The sequence below is a fragment of the Neopsephotus bourkii genome, unplaced genomic scaffold (assembly GCF_033783945.1).
Source record: "Neopsephotus bourkii isolate Nb327-2 ecotype Australia unplaced genomic scaffold, CSIRO-AGI_Nbou_v1 NB_923, whole genome shotgun sequence".
In the NCBI taxonomy this organism is placed as follows: domain Eukaryota; kingdom Metazoa; phylum Chordata; class Aves; order Psittaciformes; family Psittacidae; genus Neopsephotus; species Neopsephotus bourkii.
In genome coordinates, this window is record NW_026901417.1 from 1956540 (window position 1) to 1973398 (window position 16859).

The 16859-nt window shown below is 39.9% G+C and overlaps 2 protein-coding genes across 11 annotated transcripts in view; one reads left to right on the forward strand and one right to left on the reverse strand.

The window, feature by feature from the left end:
• Nucleotides 1-16859, reverse strand: part of HDAC11 (histone deacetylase 11) — a 656323-nt gene that overhangs the window by 462821 nt on the left and 176643 nt on the right. The gene's annotated exons all lie outside the window — the stretch shown is intronic.
• Nucleotides 1-16859, forward strand: part of IQSEC1 (IQ motif and Sec7 domain ArfGEF 1) — a 335931-nt gene that overhangs the window by 274024 nt on the left and 45048 nt on the right. For 9 of the 10 annotated variants that reach the window (XM_061357822.1, XM_061357815.1, XM_061357814.1 and 6 more), the window contains 2 exons: nucleotides 10662-10944; nucleotides 14656-15920. In XM_061357822.1, the coding sequence (XP_061213806.1) occupies nucleotides 10662-10944; nucleotides 14656-15920 (1548 nt within the window). Of the gene's footprint in view, nucleotides 1-1092; nucleotides 1235-10661; nucleotides 10945-14655; nucleotides 15921-16859 lie in introns of those variants that run through there. The other variant, XM_061357820.1, reaches the window with a different exon arrangement.

Sequence of the window (16859 nt, forward strand, 5' to 3'; positions counted from 1 at the left end):
CTTCGTAATAGTTTCAAATAATAAAGGGGCAAAACCTTAAAATGGGTCAGATGATAGGCTTCATGAAGCACATTTGATCTAAGACAAGAATATAGTTTTGTTCTAGATATGAAATTTCAATACCTGAAGCATTTTTTTCTTAATTCAAAAAACAGGATTTTGTTAAGGATCTTTAAACTAATTCATGTTTATGTGATACACAGTGTATAAGAGGAGAAAGAAGACTATTATCCCCCAAACCTGACTAGGGAAAGGAAATTAGTATCTAGTCTCTTGCATAACCTGATTGCCAGCAAGCAGATTTCTCAGCAGTGCCATTCTATATCACCCCTTCCTCTTGTGGGCCTGATACAACAGCTGAGGCCACAATGGAGGTGAAATACAAGTGTGGCTGGTACAGGACACCAAGGATTCTTGTATTATATCAAATGCTGCTTCAGCTGTGCATGCAAATATATTTTTTTCTTCAGCTGCTGAAATGAAATCTTCCTTTTTAAAATTAGCGTTGTATAAAGGTCATGTCATAATATAAGCAGTAGAATGTGTATTAATATCTTACTATCTCAGACACATGCTGTATGAGCATAGATATGCTAAATAAGAGAATTCCAGTTGCTGAATGGTATATCTGAATAACTAGTAAATAGTTGGGGTCAAATTCTACCACAGCTGCATTGAGAAACTCCACAGATTTCTGACACTTACCCTATTGTGTAAGAGTTTACAGAGGAGGAATAGGACAAAGTCAGCACTGGTAGGTTTTGTGAACTGCCCAGATACCACAGTTACTCTTAAAAATGTTTAGCTTTAGTCCCTATAAGAAGGCAGCCATCCTTTTAAAGCATACATGACATTTTCTGTTGTTAGTATGTTTTATGCTGACACATCAAGAGGGGTAGCCAATCATTAAAAAACCTCTAAAAATTTTACAAATGGGGCTGATAAATGTGAGAACTTTTCCTCGAGCCACAAGCCTCAAAGTATTGCTATAGTCATTTTCTAATAATATTTTAGATATTCTGTAAAGAGCTTGAAGTGCAGAATAGGGTCACTGCTGAATAAACATATGCTGGGTGATGATTAACACAGCTTATCAGAGTGACGTTGACGTCTTTACCTGAGAGAGGAGCTGGCATTTGTAAGCTGTACTCCAGTTCTACTGATGCTGTCAGTCTCCTTTGTTACTTTCTAGCTGCTGAATAATGAAAATAAAATGCAGCATTGCCTTTAGCAGGTAAAGTTCATAAGGCACTAAATGGGTACTGGGTGAGCGTGGGTTAGTTGGTCTGTTTAACCCTTCTGTAGTCATACAATACTTGTGCCTGCTAGCCACTGCTTGACTTAGACAAAGTTGGTATGAAAGGTGTTTAACCTTCCTTCTCCTCCTTGGAAGCTGAAGATAATCTCAGGTAAGCTCTTTTCAAATGGATATTCTTAGTTCTTAATCTATTGTAAAGGTTTGTTTCCTAAAATGGAGAAGTTGGGTAGATTTTTGTTTGGCTGTTTTCACCTTGCTGGTGTGCATCTCCAGTTCAGAAGAGACATGGTCTGTTTTGGCGTGGAGAAAATATTTTTTTCTCTTTCTTCCCATGCTCTCTGCTGCTAGAAATGGCATGTAAGACTGTGGGTCAGAACGCCCTTTTGTAAAAGCATTCTTGTTAATGCCTTTCATGAGGTTGTTTTGTGAGAATTAAAACTTGGTAGTGTCCAAGTGAGGGGATGTTGGGTTTTCTCTGTTATTTTAAGCTCATGTCTTGGCCCAGAGAGCAACTGAAGGTTTGCAGTGCATGTAGTAGTACTGGTCTGTGGAACAATGGTGGTGCTCTCTCAATGGACTCAAGTGTTTTAACTTAAGCTGGCTGCTATTGGCACTCTTACACCATGGAACATTACAGAATGAAGCAGTTACTTTGTTAGTGTTTGCTTCTGAAACAGATGCAAATTTTGTCTGGATTTTTCTTGCAGTGATATTTGACTTCACTAAGATGAATTACCTGGGACATTACTTTGATGTGCATTCAAAGGTTTAATTTCTTTTTAACAGAAACAGCTGAACTGAGAGTGCATTCTAAGTAAAACACATTGGTCAATATTTCTTTCCTGAATCAAAGCTTTTGTCACTGTCTGTGAATGCTGTTGTTCATCATAATGGCTTTGAACTTTTGACAGTGTATATTGGAAGGTAGATTGGTTTGTTAATGTTACTGCATCTATTGAATTCAGGGATTTGTATAAGTTCAGAATATAATTGAGTTTTGTTTACTAGGAAGTACAAAACAAACATGGCAGTAAGAACTACAGCTGATCTCTTGCAAACTGTATTAATGATATGCTTCTGCTCAAATGTTCTTACTCCATTGAGGAGTATTGTGAGAGGGGAGAAGTGAGGAAGAAAAGTGTTAAAACCAAGCTAGTATGAACTACATGTGGCTGGTTTTGCATGTTAAGTTACATTTTTGTGGAGAATAATTTGACATAATATAATGCGTTCGTCAGAGCTGTAATCAAATACACCTCTTCGTTTACACCAGAAGGTGCCACAGGTACTGAAATGAAAGCCAAATCACAGCAGTGAGTGTAATCCTGTGCCAAATGAATGCCTGTGTGCAGATTCAACTGTGTACAGGGACTCACAGCTTCAGTTAGCAATGTTCTGTTTGTAATTATCACTTAAAATTTCACAACTGAAGTAGGACTTTGTTGCACTTGTAAAGACAAAGTTATATGCAAGAAATTAACTTCTGTAGAGGTTTGTCTGTATGGGGAATGCCTAGATTTGACCTAAACATTTTTGCCATGTAGATGCTTTTTTCCAGCAGGCTTTGTGTTGGAGGTGTCTGTCCATACCAGCTGCTCTAGCAGCTGCCATCATGCTTCTCTCTGTTACCCAGAGTTAGTTCCATGAGCTTCTGATCTGCAGTCTTTGAGCTAGGTAGAGAATTTGGATCCATTTCTAGTGGCTGTCTATAGTCAGGAGTTCTGGTCAGAGTCTGCGTTTTTTAACCTGCAAATTTAAAGAATATGTAGTTGGTGTAAAACATATGTATAGTACTTCTTCCTTCCTGGGCATTTGGGCCTCTTCATAGAGGATATTTATCTTTGAGTGAGAAGTTTTACTGGGGCTCATGATTATGAAATGATGTTCTAATACCAAGAGCTTCACTCTTTGGTTTTCATTAAATTCCATCTCATAAATCACATGGCAGAGTCCCTAGGCATCTAGATGATTCAAGTGTAGATAGCATGTTTATATTTACGGACAGGAAAGTTTCTGGGACACAAGGAGAAAATAAGCTTGCTGTATTGTTCTGTCTGTAGGTATGACTTAAAGGGAACCAAGTTTCCATGCATTTTTCCTGAAGAGGGGAATAAGTTACATGGATGTAGGGAATAGTAGGCAGGTTACAGAAAGGATGGATTTGATTGAGGAGTTTCATGAAGATCTACTCATGCCAATGCTTCACTGTTGCAACAAATAAAATAAGTGTATATATCCTTCACTGAGTTCAGTTTGAATTCAGATTATGCAGACTACCTGGAGCGCTGACTGCAGTCTCTGGCAAGCCATACTCTCCCACAGTCACGCTTTAACAACTCCCTGCTTCCCAAAGAACAGAGCACTTGTAGTGTAAGGGCAAAAGCTGAGTGCTTTTATCAGCTCATGCTGACTAGGATTTTAAGTTGATCAATTTTTTCTTATTGTATTCATATTACTTGTGCTTACTTTCCACAATTTAGAAGAAAAGGAACTTCCTCTATGTGCCTTTGAACTTGTGTTCATACTTTTAAGGATCTAAAATGCTATGGAAAAACCTTTACGATGTAGCAGCACAAACTTTTATATTGTCATAGTTCTCTTTATGTCCAAACCAAATACTTTATAGGATAACTGTAATGCTGCTTGAGTCTCATGTGTGTACCATCCAGTTGTTAGGGCCTGGTTTTAATTTCATGTCTTCATATTACACTTTTGAAAGTCCATTTTAAATGAATGATGAAAACAACATAATTTCAGAGAACATTCATTGGGAAAATAACTTCTCATGTATTTACTCTGGTGTGCTGGGAGGATCTTTTGGTTCTATTTTAAAATGTTGCAATGCAGTTTTGGTTTGGCATTTACATTATTTAGAAGTATGTTGAATTTCTTTGTTGCTGTATGTTCCAAACTAAATCTGCAACATACTGGTTTGAACATTTGGATTAATTTTGCAAGCATATGGTCTTATTATCTTTGTATTTTAGTCCTAACAAATGCACTTCACCACTAGTAAACTGTGAGGTTTATGGGGTGAGTGGGAATACTGCATAATTCCTTGCTTCTGATGTTACATACTTCCTCTTTACATGCATGTAGTCTTAAATATAAGGTATCCGGCCTCAGTATAAAGGGAATTTCTGCTTTTTTGATTGTCATCTCTCTTTCATAGTATAGTCTCTCTGAGATGTAGATGCTTGTGCCACAGATCCAAACTTTCAGCTTCTCTGATCATTTTGCCGGTACTGTCAGTAGAATGAATAAGTTACTAAACTCATGAAAAAGCATGGGGTTTGGTCTTCACTGAAATATAGGTCTTCAGGAGTCTTTCCAGTTTCCATTTTAAGCTCAAATGTTGAAGTTTTCTTTTTGAAAAGAATACTTGATTTTCTTTAGGTCTTTATTGTGCTTGGCTTTGGTTTTGCTGAGGTGATAATTGGGCAAGGTTGGAAGGAAAAGGAAGGTGTGAATATAAAAATGAAAAATACATGAAAGAACAACATTAGATCTTCAAACATCTCAAATAATTTATTGTTTTAAAATATGGTAGTGTACTGGCTACTAATTGCAGCTTTTATGATCAGAAGTAATAACTGAGGATATAAAAATGAGAGTCAGGGAAAAAAAGAGCTGCCAGGTTTCTGCTGCTAACATGCCTGGAGAGAAAGGTTTTGTTTTGGTCATGGCTAACCACACAACTGCCTTTGACAATTAAACAAAGTGAAGGAGGAGACAGAGCTTTTCCTTGTTAGGTAATTCTTGAAATAAGCTCATTCTGAGTAGTGGGAAATAATAACAGTAAACCCCACAACCTTTTCCTAGCCATCAACATCATTTACTTAACATTTGTCCTCTTGAATCTTTTGTATGCTACTTCAGTCCAAAGATACAGCTGTGCACCATGTTACTCAGCTTTGGCATGGAGGCACATCAGTTAGAAAAGCAGCTCTTGGCAGCCACTGCATGCACACTGGTGTTAGTCTGTGACTCAGAGCAAACGGTGAGCTCTGATTATGTGGCTGGTAGCACACAGCGTGCATCATGGGTGAATGCAGTGTGAGCCGCACTGCGGGATCACCCTGATCTCACTGCCCTGCGACAGAGACTGTTAATGGATCCTCCTTGTGTGCACATATGTCACTTGGGCTGGTGGATTTTAACTTAAAACTGCTTGCAGAATGTGTGGTTTAGCTCTTGCAGGAAGTTCAGAGCCATGCACAGTCAAAAGAAAAAAAAATAAAAATGCCTGAATGCATCTATGTTTGGTATTTAGTACTGGTTTATAGTCATTAGAAAAAGTAAAACTAATCTGGTTTTCACCAACAGTTTTATATATCCATGGAGAATTGTTAAAAATACTGAACTCAATCTGTTTCCATTTTCCTCTTTCTTCTTCCCTATTGTTCTTTGATAGAGTGGTGTGTTTGGGGGGAGGGGGGAGTTTAACAGTGGAGAATTTTGCACCAAGAAACTTCCAGTATCAGTTTTTGATAAAATATTGGATTCAGTCAGGGCTGGCCACAATTTCAAAAAAGTAATTTAGATGTACAAAGAATCAAAGTTTTTCCATGGCTCTGTTTTAAAGTTTTGTTCATGCAAAGTCGTATTAATAGTACTAAGTATTTTTAAATATTTAATTTCCATTTCCACTCCTTAGCTGCTCCATTTTCTGCTTTGTAAAATACTGGCAAGCAATCTTTCTTTTTCTGGCTTGGCAGATAATGAATGTCTATTTTCTGCTGAAACAGGAATGTGATAAGACAGTTGGAGTTCTAAAAATGAAAGGTTAATTTCAGCTGGTTTGCATTCTCCTAATGTTACACAATTGGAATGCTCAATGTATTGCTGGTCTCCCTATTAACGTGCCATTGCACACTGCAGGGAGATGAACCAAATTCATCTCCTAGATATTTTTAAACACTAAACTTATCAGTAGTTCTACCGGACATGTATAGCAGGGGGCATGTGCCTGACATTGGAGACCTTTATTAAGAAGTTACTTCTAATTTCAGCAGGGACGGGTTCAAGCGTTATATTGTTCGGTTTTGCAGTGCACTTAATATACTGCATTTCTTACCCATCTGAGAAAAAGTGTGCAGGGTGGTTGCTGAAAGTGAAGGAGTGCTAGAGAGGTGTCTAACTATTCCCCTAGTCTTAGGGGGACTTTTTCTAATTTTTGTTGCAAACCTGGAGCAGAATCCTGTGTGTTGGCATTTTTAGTAAGTGGACAGATGAAGCCCTGTCACCCTGGCTTGTGTTCTGAGCCTGGTTTAGAATCATAGAATCATTTAGGTTGGAAAAGACCTTTAGGGTCATCAAGTCCAGCTGGATTTAACTCTATTCACCACCACTTTTTTGGGCTTGGCCAGCCAGCCAGTTTTCACCCAGTGAAGAGTACCCCTGTCCAAGCCATGAGCAGCCAGTTTCTCTGGGAGAATGCTGTGAGAAAGTGCCACAGGCTTTACTCAAGTGTAGGTAGATAACATCCACAGCCTTTCCATAATCCACTGAGCTGGTTACCTTGTCACAGAAGGAGATCAGGTTAGTCAAACAGGACCTGTCTTTCATAAACCCATGTCAACTGGGTCTGACCAGCTAGTTGTCCTGTGTGTGCTGTGTGATGGAACTCAATCTGCTCCATAAACATCTCTATCACCAAAATCAGACTGACAGGCCTGTAGCTCCCTGGATCCTCCTGCAGCCCTTCTTGTAGATGGGCATCACATTTGTTAACCTCCAGTCATCTGGCACTTCCCCATTTATCCAGGACTGCTGAGAAATGATGGAACATGGCTGGTGAGCATTTCTGCCAGCTCCCTCAGCACCCTTGGTCCTATCCAGCCTTACAGACTGGTGTGTGTCCCAGTGGTATAGCAGGTCACGGACTATTTCCCCTTGGATTCCTGGGGGTTTCGTTCTGCTCCCCATCCCTGTCTGCCAGCTCAGACAGGTATCTCAAGATCAACTGGTAATACTGTTAAGGACCGAGGCAAAGAAATATCTCAGCCTTTGTCACTATGTTTTTCCTCTTGCATCCAATAAAGGATGGAGATTCTCCTTAACCCTCCTTTTGTTGCTAATCTATTTATAGAAGCATTTTTTATTGTCTTTTACAGCAGTAGCCAGATTAAGATCTGGTTGGGCTTTGGCTCTTCTAACGTTCCCCCTGCTTAGCCTCAGGGAGTAGTTCTCCTGAGCTGCCTGCCACTTTTTCCACTGGTCATAAACTCTGCTTTTTTTCCCTGAGCTCCAGGCAAAGCTCTCTTTTCATCCAGGTCAGTCTTCTTGCCCTCCAGCTCATCTTTTGGCACATGGGGACAGCCTGCTCCTGTGCCTTTAACATTTTCTTCTTGAGGCATGTCCAACCTTCCTAGATTCCTTTGCCCTTCAGGACTGCCTCCCAAGGGATCCTGTCAGCCAGGCTCCTGAGCAGGCCAAAGCCTGCCCTCTGGAAGTCCAAAGAGGCAGTTCTGCTGACCGCCTCCTTATTTCTGTGAGAATGGAAAACTAATCACTTCATGATTGCTATGCACAGGACAGCCTGAACCATCACATCATCCACAAGTCCTGCTCAGTTCACAGACATGTCCAGTGGGTCACCTTCTCTCACTGACTCCCTCACAAGCTCTGTCAGGAAGTTACCATCTTCCACACATTCCAGGAGCCTCCTGGACTGTTTCCTCTCTGCTGAATTGTACTTCCAGCAGACATCTGGTAAGTTGAATTCCTCCATGAGAACAAGGGCTAGTGATCCTGGGACATCTTTGTTTTTGAAGTAAAGGGACCCTTTTTAGCATACAGCTTTCAAAATACACAGGGGCAGGGTGACGCTCAGTTCCATGCTCCTGTTCCATGTGTCTCTGTGTGCACTTCCTCCACAATGGAGCAATACATTTTGTCATCCTTAAAGCTTCACATGTAATATTTGCTGAAATATTTTTCTTTTCCAAACACATGTAAAGTAGGAAGAAGTAGGAAGCAAGCTGCTTTTCTTTGTAATGCAGTCTCTTTCACATGAAGTAACTCTTATGAAGTTTCAGCTGCTCTTAACAGACAGGGAAGGGCTGAACGGGAGGAAGCCCTCAGATACGCAGAACTGTGTGCGTGTGTTTGCTCGGAAGGGCTGTCCTGCTGTTGGGCAGGAGGCTGCCTGTTGTAAAAGATAATTACTTCCCTGCCTCAAAGGTCAGATGTGATGGCAGGGACTAGCCCCATGAGCAAATTGAGATCAAGCATTATACTCAGACAGGGATCATATTTATGTCTGGAAAAAGTATGAAAGACAAACTAAAGATAAAGAGGAAACCTCTAACTGGAATGAGAGCCTTGGGTAGACCCCCTTCTGATTCTTTGATTAGGGCAGTTCCCTTCCTATTGATGAAAAGGTTAAGTGATCCACTGAAGGTATTATGAAAATGTCAGTATGAGATGATAATCAACGTGAAAGGGTTATTAAATAGTCCAAAACTGAAGGGCAAGGAAGGCAAAAAAGTCACCAAAGTCAAGAAAGGGGAAATAGTGGTAATTCCAGACTTCCTGTTACCAATGAATCTACCATACCTGTATGAAAAGTACTTGCAAACCAGCTTGTAATTAGGAACCCGTGATGTGCAAAATAGTGCAGCCTCACAGTTAGCAGAACAGGGAAATGTATTGTGTGATGCGAAGCAGTTCAGTACCGTTCTAATTTCTTCCATGGCTCCTTTGGAGAGCATGATTTGTTTGTTTTCGATGGGTGGTTACAGTTTCAATGTCAGTAGCAAATCCCTGGTGGATTTGTCGTTTTCATGTTGAAAGCCAGCTGGTTCACAGAGGGAAAGGGATTAGCTTCCTGTCCGTTTCCTTTCTGGAAAAAGTAATGTGTGCACACTGGAAATATTTCCCGCTTGGGTAAAGTATGCTTGAAAATACCTTTCTGGTGGAGTCATAATTTCATGGGCACAGAAAGAGGCCTTGCTTTCAGTTTTATGTGTTTATAGAAACCTTTGGAGAAATCTAAGGGGCTTTTTTTCTCCCTGACTTTCAAAAGTGCTCACTGCTCCAGCTGGGAGAGTTGTGCCAGTGTAAACCCTGCTCTCCTCTGGCGCTGCAGTCCATGGGGCAGTGGAGAGTGTTCCTTCAGCAATGGCTCAGCCCTTTGAAGGAACTGCTGTGGTATGTGCCTGCAGCACGGGTCACAGCACTTCAGGTCTGAGCGGCAGCAGGAGGGCTTTATTTTTTACGTTCATGTACATGTGAATAAAAGCAAAATCAGAAATACATGGTGTGGTGGGAGAATGGAATTTTACTCCTTTAAAGTTTGGATGTACCTGCTCCTAAAGCAAAAGGTTCGGGAAGTGCAGCAGATGCTTTCATTCATGCATGTGAGGAGTGGTTACTGTGTCTTTTGAGTGATTAAATAAAGTAAAACATAGTTTTTCTATCCATGCTCTGTGCACATAGGATGAGGCAGATGTTAAATATTTATGTGAAAAGTGAAAAAGATGGAAGTTTGAAAGTGCGATGTGGGAATGCCCTACTGCAGACAGAAACCAAATACAAGCTACTGTTAGCCACCACTGCTTCAGGATAAACCTTGGCTAGGACTCAGTTTTAAATGTTTCCTATTGTGTACAGCTCTTCTAATATAAAGGTTTTTTCCTTTCCTGTTTTCCTTAGCAGCAACAGCATTCATGTGAAAATGGTATTTTGTTTGCCAGTTAGCTCCTATTGCGTTTTCCCTACCTGAAATTATTTTGCTTTTATTAGCTAGAAATGCCATCCCTTGGGATGCTTTCCTATGAAGCATGCCAAAAGTATCCCAGGGGAGCAGTCTTTCACTAGCAGAGAAATAAATGAGATTTCTCCTGTAGGTACTTTTCCCCAGTTTCAGTTTTTAGTAGTATAGTAGCTCACAAGATTCATTAAATCCCAAATCTCTGTTGAGTAACCTGAAAGTAATCCTTTTATGTCAAGCTGGAATGTAACAGTGGGAAATTATTGCTTTTATTTGTCAAAGGAAGGAAAGGCACAAATAAGGTTCTGCCATTTTGAAGTAGAATGACTTGGAAATGAGCAGCCTTAGAAAAAATTAAGTTTTCATTTATTTTACACAGTAGTTGCTGAGTGACTTACTCAGGATGCTATTAGTAATTACTGTATACAGTTAAGTGATGCTTGAAAGCTCCATTCTCCTGCTTGACTCATGCTCTAAAGATTACCTCTGCAACAGAATGAAGACTTGCTTAGATTGCAGTGAAAACTATGGAAGCCACATTACCCTGTACTAACTGCATCTGAATTTAAACAAAGCATGCTGGGTGTCTAAATAAAATGATACTATGCAAAACTATGCTATTTGTTGCTGATAATTTTGGTATGTAATACTCACCTGAGGATTCTCCTGTCTTTCCATTCTGTCTAGTGTTGAGGGTGAAGCCCCAAGCAGCGAAACTGGCACATCTTTGGATAGCCCCTCTACTTACCATCAAGGACCTATAACACACAGCTCAGCTCTCAGTCCAGACCATTACGATCACTCTGCTTACGGGCTGTATTCTGTCTCCCCTGGACAACAAAGATCACGGAGGCCAAAACTTCAGCACTCAACATCCATACTGCGAAAACAAGCAGAGGAAGAAGCTATTAAAAGGTCAAGATCTCTTTCTGAGAGCTATGAACTCTCTTCAGATCTACAAGATAAGCAGGTATTTGAGCTTTGTTACCTAAGTTATGATAATGGCAACAAGTCTGCAATCTGGAAAAAGTCTTTTCTAGCATCAGTTCAGTTGTGATGCTGAAAATACCTTTTTTCCTGTGACCAACTTAGTTCAAAATAGTCATGTGTCAGCATTTCTGAGGTTTGTGACTTCTTTTTTATTGTGCTGTGTCATTCGTATGTTCCTTTACACCATCCCCCTTCCTGAAGAAAGGTGTAGAAGATACTTTAATAGTGTTAAAAGTAAAAGCAGTTCTGCTAGGAATTGTAATTTCATGCTTTGAGTGAGAACTTAAATGTAATAGCATTAAGTATTTTTCCAAGAAAATGAGTCATTTTGAAACCTGGATGTCTTTGTGTTGCTGAAAGAAAGGAAGAACTTATTGCAGCTGATATTCCCTGCCCCATCCCTGGCAGTGTTTAAGGCCATATTGGATGGGGCTTGGAGGAACCTGGTCTAGTGAAAGGTGTCCCTGCCTGTGGTAGGAGTTTGGAACTGAATGAGCTTTAAGGTCCCTTCCAACCCAAACCAGTCTGGGTTTCTATATCTGTGGAGTTAATTCAAGGTCTTAACTGGTTTTACTTAACTGGGCAAAACTCCTACATGCTTTAGAAAGAGCTGGATAAAAGTTACGTAGTTGTTCAAAGCCTTTCTCCCTAAAAAGACACTTACATAAGACAGTCAACCTCAGCCATCCCTTTAAGCTTTATTCTGAATGTTGTTATATTTGAAAGATGCTTATTGCCATATAAGTTAATATCTATCATTTAAAAATGATGCTGTAGTAGCTTCAGGTAAGCAAATACATAGGATGCACTGGATTTCCTTGGTAGGTATATAGTAGCTAGTACATCAATGACTGGAGCAGAGGGTTGTGTTGCTGGAGATCTTTATTGCCACAGAACATTTTGTTTACTGTGAATCCCTGTGGTACATTGCATAGTCCCTCCAGCCTGCATAGTAGCATGGTGAAAGTGGGAGCAGGCAGAATTCTGCAGGCAGGAAGCAGACCACTCCTGTTTTGGACCACACATTGATCCTCATTGAAATTTATAGGGGCCAAGTCTCATTTGCTGTCTATTTGTTCTGTAATTTCAGGTTGGGGGATAATATAATGTTGTTCCAGAGAGATGTGGAGGAATAGAACTTGAGCTCTGACTGAAATTTGAAGCCAGGATTTGGAATAGCAAGTTTGAGAGTAGTTTAGCCTTTATGCTCACCAAATTCTATATTGGAGCAGGGACGTATCAGGTTCCTGATTCTTGATGAAAATTATGCCAGCTCTGCTATTAAATTGAACCTCTTTGTGAGACCTAAAATGTTACTTACTTTTCCACCTTTGGCAGTTGTTCTTGCTGATCTCTCATAAGGGATTGACAGAGTGTAAGGCTTACTAAAGAGGTCTCCTGCACTGCAGATACTCCACAGAGCCTAATTCCATCTGTCCTTTTATGCTGGATTGATGGAGAATGAGGACTGCAAATGTTATTTTGGATTTGGTCAGGGAATCCTACACAATAAAAAGTGATACATAAAGGAAGCTTGATACTGAAAAGTTGCTTAGGGTTCTTGAAAAGTTCTCATTGAAACCTCTGAAGATACTTCAGAACTATTTAGGAAAACGTCTGAGGCTTTACCTAAAGGCAGTGTGCATTCAAGATGATTTTAAAAGGTGCATTAAATATTAGTCACAAGTCTAGTAAATCATTTAAGCAAATTCCAAAATACTCTCAATTAAAATCCCCCCCCCATGATAATCAGTGATGTTATTTTCTGTGTAAGCCTGAAAGACAACAGTCTGTTTGCAAGAAGAAAACCCAGGTAATTTGTTTTATAGCAGATTAGGGTTTGTTTCATTCTTTCAACCAGCTATGCTAGTTTTCTTTTCTTTAGCTTTGACATTTAATTTTGAAAGGAGATCTAAATGGACTATTCATCTTTTTTTTTTAAGATTAGTCCAGCAAAATAATCTCGTGATTTATTTAAACACGTCCAATGCACACTGTGGATAGAAACAGCAGCAGATGTGTGGCAGCAGTGGCAGGGTTGTGATAGAAGTTCCTAGTAAGATTTAAATCTTTGGAATGTCTGACAAGTAATCTCCTAACCTCTTTGACAGTATAACCCCTGCTTGGGGTTGAAAGGCTGAGCAGTTTATTTACAGACAAGTGATAGAAAATTATGCAGAGATTCCCATCTGAGAGAGCAGTCACATCTTTCCGAGCCCAGCGCATGGAATTTTCAAGATACAATCAACAGAACAATTCCATAGCAGTAAGATGACCTCCTCAGTTTATGCCAATAACTGTACATAATAGTTTTTGCATCTAGAATTCAGAATTAATGAAAATCAGTGACTCACCTTTAAATACACCGAGCATAAAAGGAGATCATCTCTGAGATGGAAGGAGCAGCTGAACCCACAATAGCACTGAAAGAAATACATCAACTACTCCCCAGCGGTAGACATAATGGACTGTATTTTTAGTAGCATTTAATTCCTTCCCCAGAAGGGGATGAAGCCCCTCTGCACATCAGTATCTGAACTTAGCAATGACTTAATGAGATCTCTAAAGTAAAAAGGGGAGATACTGTGTGTTCATGTCCACATAATGTAAGGAATTAAAACATGGGCTCTAATGAAAAAGGGTACCTGGATTTGCAAGCAAGGAAAAATGACTTTTGAATCATTGTAGTGTTATGAAAATGGCGTGAACTTACACAAGATTGCTGCCAGGAAAATGGTGGGTTTAATTGTAGTACTAAACATTGATTTGTCATGGATGGTTTGTGTTTGGGACTAATATGGATCCAACAAAGAGTAGTCAGAACAGAAATTAAATGCTGGAGGGAGGAAATGATAAAGCTAGCTCCTCATCTTGTTCAGTGTCATTTAAATAAGTAATGCTTTTCACCTTTGGAAGGAAATGTTTAAAAATACCTAATATTCCAAAAGTATCGACATGTTATTTTCACTAGGATAAATGGGCAGCATTTATAATGTGCTTATTTTGCATATTCATTGTGTAAACTGGAAACACTGGCAGTGTTCAGTGTAATCACAAGCATGAAAATAGGTTTGAATTTGTATTTAGAAAGTCTGAAATATTTTCCTGGTTTGAGGAAGACTGTGTATGTGGACATTCCATCAGAGAAACTTCCCTGGAAGGCCTGGGAGGCTCAGTTTGGTATCGAGCCTGTGTGAGATGATGCTGCCTGGTTTACATTCATATAGAAGGTGATGCATGCCTGGAAGGGTGATGGCCACTTCTAGAATTTACTCCCAAAGTATGGCAATTTGCCCCATATTTGAATTTCACCACTCTACAGAGAAAGAATGACTGTATTACGCTGCATCAGAGTGCTACCTTGGCTGCTTTTTACATGGGCACACTGATGCTCATATGTGAAAACCAACATTTAAACACACACAAATAGCCAGCACATAAAATTGTAAATGACAGTTTTCACATAGTCACATATTTGTCATACTTTTATGGTGCAATTTGCAAATGACTATTCTGGTCACTGTCAGTGCAGTTGTTAGTCTGGAGCTTTGAGTTTGCAGTTCCAAAACCAGTATGCAGTTTGAAAAATGTCCAAAAATGAAAGCTGTTAGAAGAACTTGGTTTTTGTTCTACTTTAACCTTGTCCTAACCTGCATGAAGTCACAAGGTACTTGTGTTGCCCTTTTCCCAGGTGGAAATGCTAGAACGGAAGTATGGAGGCCGTCTCATAACTAGACATGCTGCTCGTACCATACAAACAGCTTTTCGCCAGTATCAGATGAACAAAAACTTTGAGCGTCTGAGAAGTTCTATGTCTGAAAATCGTATGTCAAGACGCATTGTACTGTCCAATATGAGAATGCAGTTTTCCTTTGAAGGACCTGAGAAAGTCCATAGCTCTTACTTTGAAGGAAAACAAGTTTCTGTTACAAACGATGGGTCAAAGCTGGGATCCCTGGTACCATCTGAATGTGGTGACCTGGGAGAGTCAGCTACAATGAAGTCTCCAGCAGCATCTACTGATTTTGCTGATGCTATCACAGAACTAGAGGATGCTTTTTCCAGGCAGGTGAAATCCCTTGCAGAATCCATTGACGATGCACTGAATTGCCGCAGTCTACATTCAGATGAAGTCCAGACTCCGGATCAAGTCAGAAGTCGTGACATGGAGAGGGATAGTTGTGCTCAAACTAAACCAGCCATTCACAATGTGGATCACAGGAAGCTTGATGAGATGACAGCATCATACAGTGATGTTACGTTATATATTGATGAGGAAGAGTTATCTCCGCCCCTTCCACTTTCCCAGTCAGTAGACAGACCGTCCAGCACAGAATCTGATTTGAGGCTCCGGTCTGTGAACTCTTCTCAGGAGTATTGGTCCATGACCCACAAAGATGATAAGATAGACACTGATACAAGCTGCAGGAGTACCCCATCCCTGGAATGTCAGGACCAGAGGATGAGAATGGATCACCTACCATTGCTAACTATAGAGCCACCCAGTGACAGTTCAGTGGACTTGAGTGATCGCTCTGAGAGGGGTTCACTAAAGAGACAAAATGCCTATGATCGAGGGATCACTGGTCAACAAGGAAGCCCAAAACACATCCCTCACAGTATTCCTGCCAAGATTATATCCCGAGAGGAACAGGAGGCCAGACATAGGGCTAGGCCTATAGATAGTCATTTAGCTATCAATGGCACTGCAAACAGGCAAAGCAAATCAGAGTCTGATTATTCTGATGGAGACAATGACAGCATCAACAGCACTTCCAACTCTAATGATACAATAAATTGCAGCTCAGAATCTTCTTCTAGAGACAGCCTAAGGGAGCAAACCTTGAGCAAACAAACCTACCACAAAGAAACTCGTAACAGCTGGGATTCCCCTGCCTTCAGTAACGATGTTATCAGGAAACGCCATTATAGGATTGGACTGAATCTCTTTAACAAGTGAGTACAGCATTTCCTCCTTTTCCCTCTGTGTTTGGTAGAAACGTGGCCTCTGAACCAGGAGGATTTTTCTTGTATCAGATAAGTAAGACTGATGTCTGATGTTGACTCGTCAGTGAATAACAAGCTGCTTGTGATGACTCTTCATATTTGAGTACTTACAAGTTGATGTGTTCATAGTTAAGCAGCTTCAGGGGGAAAGATACAATTATGCATGTATGTAAGTGGTGGCAAATTATTGGGGAGGATGGATCAGATTCTTGTTGAAAAGACTGGTGGCTTAATCCTGACCCATTTTTTGGTGTTATAACAAATTCTGATTTCTTCCTGCCCTAATCATGTAGGTGTGGTAAGAGCTGTCAGATGGGAATTAGAAATTACAAGCAATGTAAGATAAGTTTTTGTTTTAACACAGGCAGAGCCTGGAATTAATTCAATAAATTTCGTCAATACTTTGATATTAAAAAACAATGCACTGAATAGTTTTACCCTGAATAAATATTATTTGTCATAAAATTGTAATAAAATCTGTATTTCTACTTATAGCTGTTAATTTTCCCAGTTATGGACTTGTTTATATAATTTTCTCAAGTTTCTGTGTTTTATTGAAGTACTTTCTTTGGACACTTCTGTGTGGCTGTAGAAATATGAACACTATGATAGAGGGTAACAGATAATACACTGCTCTGAGCTCTGTATTCACGTTATAGGAGTTACTCAGTTCTTATCAGAACTATTGTAATTTAAAAATCTAGGAGGTTGGCATTAGAATTCCTAGTTTTTCTCACTGCTTAGTTCATTCATGCCTAATGTGCCAGCTTCCCTGTCCTCAAATGGGTATCACTTAACTTAAACCTTCTCTAATACTAGTGCTTTTAAAGCTCTTCAGAACACCGGGATAAAAGATAAGTGCCAGAATTTTTCCCTGCTGATGGCTCA